The sequence below is a fragment of the Borostomias antarcticus genome (assembly GCF_949987555.1).
Source record: "Borostomias antarcticus genome assembly, chromosome: 4".
Lineage (NCBI taxonomy): Eukaryota > Metazoa > Chordata > Actinopteri > Stomiiformes > Stomiidae > Borostomias > Borostomias antarcticus.
Window position 1 is genome coordinate 27,829,104 of NC_140237.1, and position 10,000 is coordinate 27,839,103.

At 46.2% G+C, this 10,000-nt stretch overlaps 1 protein-coding gene across 1 annotated transcript in view; it reads right to left on the reverse strand.

The window, feature by feature from the left end:
• The window catches only part of parp6a (poly (ADP-ribose) polymerase family, member 6a), a gene marked incomplete at both ends in the record, with an annotated part of 25,015 nt that overhangs the window by 5,613 nt on the left and 9,402 nt on the right, over window positions 1-10,000 (reverse strand). Inside the window, 4 exons of the mRNA XM_084437415.1 lie at window positions 703-815; window positions 1,734-1,782; window positions 4,718-4,785; window positions 5,407-5,472. Coding sequence (XP_084293541.1) covers window positions 703-815; window positions 1,734-1,782; window positions 4,718-4,785; window positions 5,407-5,472 — 296 coding nt within the window. The remainder of the gene's footprint in view (window positions 1-702; window positions 816-1,733; window positions 1,783-4,717; window positions 4,786-5,406; window positions 5,473-10,000) is intronic.

The window sequence follows — 10,000 nt, forward strand, 5'->3', positions numbered from 1 at the left end:
ACCTTGTCCAAGAGAGTGGTTGTTGAATAGAAGCCTGCTCCCTGTGGGACTTGGCTAGTTTGACTTGCTTTGAGGACAGGGGAGGGAGAGGGAGGACGGGAGGGGCAGGGGAGGCAGGGAGAGAGAGGGAGAAGGAGAGGGGGGAGGGAGAGAGAAGGAGCGGGGGAGAGGAGACAGAGAAGGAGGGAGAGAGGGAGTAGGGGAGGGTGAAAGGGACAGGGGGGAAGAGAGAAGGAGTTGAAGATGGACAAGCAGAAGAAGAGAGGGAGATGGACAGAGGGAATGAGGGAGGGAGAGGGACATGGGCAGAAAGACTCACTGGAAGGTGCAGGGGAGACAGAGGGAAAGAGGGGACAGAGAGAAGGAGGGAGGGGGAGAGACAGAGAGAAGGAGGGAGGGGGGAGACAGAGGGAAAGAGGGGACATAGAGAAGGAGGGAGGGGGAGAGACAGAGAGAAGGAGGGAGGGGGGGAGACAGAGGGAAAGAGGGGACATAGAGAAGGAGGGAGGGGGAGAGACAGAGAGAAGGAGGGAGGGGGAGAGACAGAGAGAAGGAGGGAGGGGGAGAGACAGAGAGAAGGAGGGAGGGGGAGAGACAGAGAGAAGGAGGGAGGGGGGGAGACAGAGAGAAGGAGGGAGGGGGGGAGACAGAGAGAAGGAGGGAGGGGGGGAAACAGAGAGAAGGAGAGGGGGGGAGACTTACTGGAAGGCGAAGGTGCTCCCGTAGAGCTTCTTGGCGGTACGGAATCGAGCCTCCTTGGCCGGCGGGCTGCTGAGCAGCAGGAACTGGTGAGACGTGTGCATGAACTTGAGTTGCTGGAGGAGAGAGAGAGATGAGGACAGAGTGTGTGTGTGTGTGTGTGTGTGTGTGTGTGTGTGTGTGTGTGTGTGTGTGAGAGAGAGAGAGAGAGAGAGAGAGAGAGACTACCATGAGGTACTGAATTCTATGGAACACATGGTGAAGTTAAAGAGCAATGATGGTTTAGAGCAGGGGTGTCAAACTCTGGCCAGCGGGCCAATTTTGGCCCGCAGTGTAATTATATTTGGCCTGCGAGGCAATACCAAATGACTACTAGAGCTGGCCCGCCAGTATTATACAGCGCATTCACCGCTAATACTACAAATCTCATAATGCTCTGCTGTTGTTTTGGCGCGTCAATCAAGACAGGACCCAGAAACGCCCTCTCTTCTGTGACAGTAGTCATAGCAATCTCATACTACAACTGTAACCGTGTTACCCCTTCTTAAAAATGGCGAAAAGAAAGGCAGAAAACAGAAGCTTTACGTTATGTAACGTCTCACTGTGATAGAGACACCTGTGTTGACCTAGCCGGCCTCTGTGTTTGCTCTGTTCCTGTTCATTCAATCCTGTCTGCCTTCTTGCCGGCCTGTCTGCCTGCCTGTCTGCCTGCCTGCCTGTCTGTCTGCATGCCGGCTGTCTGTCTGTCTGCCTAGCTGTAGGACAGTCAGGGTTTTACAAGCTTCCCTACTGAGCAGATGGAGCACCAACACTTGTGTCTGAGGGCGTATTCACATATGTTAGTGCACACCATTGATGCGCACCAAAAGCGAAAGTGATAAGTGCATATTCAATGTTAAAGCAAAACTTGTTTGGGTCCATATTAAAATTTTCATTTGTTCAATGTTGGCCCGCGACTTTGTTCAAGTTTTACATTTTGGCCCACTGTGTATTTGAGTTTGACACCCCTGGTTTAGAGCAAAGATGTTTCTCACCCGACTCAGAGGCAGCTTGACAATATGGGACCTGTTACTAGATATGATCCTGCAGGGAGGGAGGGAAAGAAGGAGGGAGAGATGGAGGGAGAGATGGAGGGAGAGAAGGAGCAAGGGAAGGAGGGAGAGACAAAACCAGTGATCATCACAGCTTGAGATAGGTAGATGATTCTGACTGGGAATATTTCACAGTAAGAAGTAACTGAGCATTTTACAGAAGTATAGTATTCTACAGAGGTATAGTATAGTGAGTATTTTACAGAGGTATAGTTTATCCTCCAGTACTCACTACAGAGAACAGTATTTTACAGCAGTCTAGTATTGTATCCTCAGTACTCACCACTGAATAGAGTATTTTACAGTACAGTATTGGCTCTCTGAGATTTCTACTAGACCGAAGGAGCTATGTTTAGAATTAGAGCTATGTTTAGAATTAGAGCTATGTTTAGAATTAGAGCTATGTTTAGAATTAGAGCTATGTTTAGAATTAGATCTATGTTTAGAATTAGAGCTATGTTTAGAATTAGATCTGTCTCCGCCCATTCAGCATCCCACAGGATCAAATATTTAAAAAGCCCTCTATATCCATTTTGATTGACCTTGTGCTGACCAACAGACCATTCAAATATCCTCACAGTGGGGTCACAGTGGTGTCATCTGGAAGCGTCATTTTAAGGATTTCTTAGCGCAGGGCTTTTTACATTATTTGTTTCACTCTGATTTGCAGTCTGCTCAATCCCTTAGCCTTTAATCACTTCTCTCATGTTTTTAATTCTATCACTGAGAAACACACCCCCTACAAAAACTTTCGAGTAAAAAATGGCTCTAGTCCCTAGTTCTCAGAGGAGCTTACTGAAGCCCCTCGACTCAGAGACTCAGCCTGGTCGAAGACCAGACTTGGCGCTAAACCAGCAAACGGGTTACAATTCAGGAAGCTGTGGAATAAATGTATCACCGCAATCAGAAAAGCTGAATCTGATCATTACTTATCCTCTCTTGCTAATACTCAAGGAAACACAGCAAGTTTTTGGAAAACTATAAAATCTTTAAAAACCGGGCCCACCTCCTCCCTCCCACCATAGATTAGCGGTGAGAACGATCTAATCTTAAATAAATCAAAGATGTGTGATGCTTTTAACCATCACTTGTAGCATCTGGTCATTTCTTTGATAGGCTTTCAGCCAACACGCCCCATCAGGTCCTGCCCATGACCCGGTAAATACGAATTCTGTAAATCCCCTTCTGTCAAATTTTCCTTTAGACTTATAACCGACATTGAGGTCTTTAACACACTCTCAAAATTAAACACTAAAAAGTCGAAGAGTGAGGATGACCTTGATCTGTATCTCCTGCACCTTAGTTCTAATTTCATTGCCTCCCTGCTCGCTCACATAGTTGTACCACAAGTTGTACCACTGCTTAAAGGGGGTGACCTAAGTGATTTAAATAGCTACCGCCCAATATCTAAATTGTGCTGCCTGGCCAAGGTTCTTGAAACCTTGGTGAATGATCAGCTACGGGCTGAGACAACATTCTCCAACCTCAACAATCAGGGTTCGGACCAGGACACAGTACTGTAAACATCATATCATTTGTTACAAATAACATATTAAACGGTCTTGACAATCGTCACCACTGTGCTGCTCTCTTTGTAGACCTCTCAAAAGCATTTGATACTGTGGACCATGGTGTTTTATTGAGAAACAGTCCTCCATTGGATTAGATGATCTCTCTGTTAGCTGGTTCTCTAACTATCTGTCTGGGAGAAAGCAGGCCGTTGTGGGTGGTGGTGTTAGATACAGCTCTCTTGTGATTGGTAAAGGTGTTCCGCAGGGGTCCATCTTAGGTCCACTTCTATTTACTCTCTATATAAATAATAATAATTTACTCCCCTCTCTGCATTGTAACATCCATTATTATGCTGATGATATGCTGATTGTATAGTTTTGGCCCCACTCCTGGATTGGCCGCTGCAAGCCTGCAGACTGCCTCTGATGCATTCCCGCAGTCTCTTTATGATCACAAGCTTGTCCCAAACCCTGACAAGACTGCATGCTGTTCTCACGATCCCCTAGGTTCAACAATTCAGACAGTATTCATTCACTCCAAGGCAAGCAAATTGAAATTGTTAACTCATATAAATATCTTGGCATTTGGCTGGACACAAAGCTCTCTTTTCAGACCCATGTAGAACACCTTACCAAAAAAGCTTTGGCATTTCATTCTACACTAGAAAGTCCATTGTGCATATTACTGATCATGTGTGTTTTTGATGATGGTGATGTTGTGTATATGCATGCCTTACCCACCGGGCTGAAGCCCCTTGATGCGGTGTATCATAGTGCTCTGCGCTTTGGAACTGCTGATGGGTTTCTTACACACTGCTGTATTTTATATGAAAAGTTGGGCTGGCCCTCTCTTGCGATTCGAAGAGAGAAACACTGTCTTCTGTTTATTTATAAAGCCCTACTATATGTGGCAAGCTCCCTATGTATCTGTCCTCCCTCCTAAGTACTAATGATTCAAATGACCAAACACGCTCGCAGTCACACATCAGACTGTTTATTCCCTGTGTGAATAGTGAATCAGGAAAGAATGCTTCCTCCTTCTACGCTCCTGATAAATGGAACAGGCTCCAGGACTAAAACTGGACCGGTTGATCTCCAGTCATTTAGAGTTCTTCTAGATGATATGTTACATAGGGATTGCTCTTGCTTCTCTTAATGTCTAACTATATGTACTGTAATTTAGTTATTGTCTTGCTTTTTGTTTCAAAATGCACTGTAACACGGCATCCTTGTAAATGAGAGCTTGCTCTCAAGGGCCTGTATAAATTAATGTAAAAAAAAAATATATATATATATAAAATCCTCAGTACTCACCACAGAGTACAGTATTTTACAGCAGTATACGTTTCTATCCTCAGTCCTCACCACTGGATAGAGTATTTTACAGCAGTATACTATTCTATCCTCAGTACTCACCACTGCAGTAGAGGGTGGGCCAGGGGGTCCAGCTTGTCCATCTGTTTCTTAATCTCCAGATATGAACCCTAGAGGAGAATACATCGTTCAATCACTCCATTCTCTGTTGATGCTCCCTCCCATCCCCTCCATGATGAGCTGGTAGATGGGGAGCACCTTCAGCCACAGGCTCCTCCCACCCAGGTCCAAAACAGAGCGCTTCAGGTGTTCAGACTATGAAGCAACAGCGCACCCTCCCCCCCCCCCTCCACTCCACCCTTTTGTCACTTAAATATATTTATTGTTTTTTATAGCAGTTATTTATATTTCATATGTATTTTAATTCACATATTGATTGCTGATTTTCATTCTGTACCTCTTCTGTTCTGTCTTTTCTACTGCTGTTATTATTTACTGCTGCTGATATTTCCCCTTATTAAAGTTATATCTAATCTTATATTATCAGTCAAAGCATGACAATGTGATCGCTAATGTACAGTATAATTGACTGATGTAATCAATAACATCATCTTCCATACTTCATCTCCAGCCTCTCTCTCTCAGCCCAGCTTGCCACCATTTCCAGGCTTTTTCCACGGTGGTTTGCTTTTGATCAAAAACTCTTTCTACTCTCTCCCTTTCCATCCCTCTCCCCCTCCTTACCACTTTCCCTCCCCTGACCCCCTGTCCCCTGCCCCCTCCCTCTGTACCTGGGTCATCTCCCGGATGGACATGACACTGTCCAGCGCCTTCTGAAGTCTCTCATAGTTCTTCTTCTGTGGCCAGGGAGAGGAGGAAGCCGCAGCCAGGTGTCCAGGGAACGAGGACAGAACCAACACAATGGATTAACATCTACCAACGACAAAGAGCATCACTAACATCCCCTCAACACTACACCAGGCCATACATCTACAACACCTCAACACTACACCAGGCCATACATCTACAACATCACCTCAACACTACACCAGGCCATATATCTACATCACCTCAACATTACACCAGGCCATACATCTACAACACCTCAACACTACACCAGGCCATACATCTACATCACCTCAACACTACACCAGGCCATACATCTACAACACCTCAACACTACACCAGGCCATACATCTACAACATCCCCTCAACACTACACCAGGCCATACATCTACAACATCACCTCAACACTACACCAGGCCATATATCTACATCACCTCAACATTACACCAGGCCATACATCTACAACACCTCAACACTACACCAGGCCATACATCTACAACATCCCCTCAACACTACACCAGGCCATACATCTACAACACCTCAACACTACACCAGGCCATACATCTACAACATCCCCTCAACACTACACCAGGCCATACATCTACAACATCCCCTCAACACTACACCAGGCCATACATCTACAACATCACCTCAACACTACACCAGGCCATACATCTACAACATCACCTCAACACTACACCAGGCCATACATCTACATCACCTCAACACTACACCAGGCCATACATCTACAACATCACCTCAACACTACACCAGGCCATACATCTACAACAGCTCAACACTACACCAGGCCATACATCTACAACACCTCAACACTACACCAGGCCATACATCTACATCACCTCAACACTACACCAGGCCATACATCTACAACACCTCAACACTACACCAGGCCATACATCTACAACACCTCAACACTACACCAGGCAATACATCTACAACACCTCAACACTACACCAGGCCATACATCTACAACATCACCTCAACACTACACCAGGCCATACATCTACAACATCCCCTCAACACTACACCAGGCCATACATCTACATCACCTCAACACTACACCAGGCCATACATCTACAACACCTCAACACTACACCAGGCCATACATCTACAACATCACCTCAACACTACACCAGGCCATACATCTACAACACCTCAACACTACACCAGGCCATACATCTACAACATCACCTCAACACTACACCAGGCCATACATCTACAACATCCCCTCAACACTACACCAGGCCATACATCTACAACATCCCCTCAACACTACACCAGGCCATACATCTACAACACCTCAACACTACACCAGGCCATACATCTACAACATCCCCTCAACACTACACCAGGCCATACATCTACAACATCCCCTCAACACTACACCAGGCCATACATCTACAACATCCCCTCAACACTACACCAGGCCATACATCTACATCACCTCAACACTACACCAGGCCATACATCTACAACATCCCCTCAACACTACACCAGGCCATACATCTACATCACCTCAACACTACACCAGGCCATACATCTACATCCCCTCAACACTACACCAGGCCATACATCTACAACACCTCAACACTACACCAGGCCATACATCTACAACACCTCAACACTACACCAGGCCATACATCTACAACATCACCTCAACACTACACCAGGCCATACATCTACAACACCTCAACACTACACCAGGCCATACATCTACATCCCCTCAACACTACACCAGGCCATACATCTACATCCCCTCAACACTACACCAGGCCATACATCTACATCACCTCAACACTACACCAGGCCATACATCTACATCACCTCAACACTACACCAGGCCATACATCTACAACATCACCTCAACACTACACCAGGCCATACATCTACAACACCTCAACACTACACCAGGCCATACATCTACATCCCCTCAACACTACACCAGGCCATACATCTACATCACCTCAACACTACACCAGGCCATACATCTACAACATCCCCTCAACACTACACCAGGCCATACATCTACAACATCCCCTCAACACTACACCAGGCCATACATCTACAACATCCCCTCAACACTACACCAGGCCATACATCTACAACATCCCCTCAACACTACACCAGGCCATACATCTACAACATCCCCTCAACACTACACCAGGCCATACATCTACAACATCCCCTCAACACTACACCAGGCCATACATCTACAACATCACCTCAACACTACACCAGGCCATACATCTACAACACCTCAACACTACACCAGGCCATACATCTACAACACCTCAACACTACACCAGGCCATACATCTACAACATCCCCTCAACACTACACCAGGCCATATATCTTCATCACCTCAACACTACACCAGGCCATACATCTACATCCCCTCAACACTACACCAGGCCATACATCTATGACATCAACTCAACACTACACCAGGCCATATATCTACATCACCTCAACACTACACCAGGCCATACATCTACAACATCCCCTCAACACTACACCAGGCCATATATCTACATCACCTCAACACTACACCAGGCCATACATCTACATCCCCTCAACACTACACCAGGCCATACATCTACAACACCTCAACACTACACCAGGCCATACATCTACAACATCCCCTCAACACTACACCAGGCCATACATCTACAACATCCCCTCAACACTACACCAGGCCATACATCTACAACATCCCCTCAACACTACACCAGGCCATACATCTACAACATCACCTCAACACTACACCAGGCCATACATCTACAACATCACCTCAACACTACACCAGGCCATATATCTACAACATCACCTCAACACTACACCAGGCCATACATCTACAACATCCCCTCAACACTACACCAGGCCATACATCTACATCCCCTCAACACTACACCAGGCCATACATCTACATCACCTCAACACTACACCAGGCCATACATCTACAACATCACCTCAACACTACACCAGGCCATACATCTACAACACCTCAACACTACACCAGGCCATACATCTACAACACCTCAACACTACACCAGGCCATACATCTACAACACCTCAACACTACACTAGGCCATACATCTACAACATCCCCTCAACACTACACCAGGCCATACATCTACAACACCTCAACACTACACCAGGCCATATATCTACATCACCTCAACACTACACCAGGCCATACATCTACATCCCCTCAACACTACACCAGGCCATACATCTACAACATCCCCTCAACACTACACCAGGCCATACATCTACATCACCTCAACACTACACCAGGCCATATATCTACAATACCTCAAGACTACACCAGGCCATACATCTACATCACCTCAACACTTCACCAGGCCATACATCTACATCACCTCAACACTACACCAGGCCATATATCTACATCACCTCAACACTACACCAGGCCATACATCTACATCACCTCAACACTACACCAGGCCATATATCTACAATACCTCAAGACTACACCAGGCCATACATCTACATCACCTCAACACTTCACCAGGCCATACATCTACATCACCTCAACACTACACCAGGCCATATATCTACATCACCTCAACACTACACCAGGCCATACATCTACATCCCCTCAACACTACACCAGGCCATACATCTACAACATCACCTCAACACTACACCAGGCCATACATCTACAACATCACCTCAACACTACACCAGGCCATACATCTACATCATCACCTCAACACTACACCAGGCCATACATCTACATCACCTCAACACTACACCAGGCCATACATCTACATCACCTCAACACTACACCAGGCCATACATCTACATCCCCTCAACACTACACCAGGCCATACATCTACAACATCACCTCAACACTACACCAGGCCATACATCTACAACACCTCAACACTACACCAGGCCATATATCTACAACATCCCCTCAACACTACACCAGGCCATACATCTACAACATCACCTCAACACTACACCAGGCCATACATCTACATCACCTCAACACTACACCAGGCCATACATCTACAACACCTCAACACTACACCAGGCCATACATCTACAACATCCCCTCAACACTACACCAGGCCATACATCTACAACACCTCAACACTACACCAGGCCATACATCTACAACATCCCCTCAACACTACACCAGGCCATACATCTACAACATCCCCTCAACACTACACCAGGCCATACATCTACATCCCCTCAACACTACACCAGGCCATACATCTACAACATCCCCTCAACACTACACCAGGCCATACATCTACAACATCCCCTCAACACTACACCAGGCCATATATCTACAACATCACCTCAACACTACACCAGGCCATACATCTACAACATCACCTCAACACTACACCAGGCCATACATCTACAACACCTCAACACTACACCAGGCCATACATCTACATCACCTCAACACTACACCAGGCCATACATCTACATCACCTCAACACTACACCAGGCCATACATCTACAACATCCCCTCAA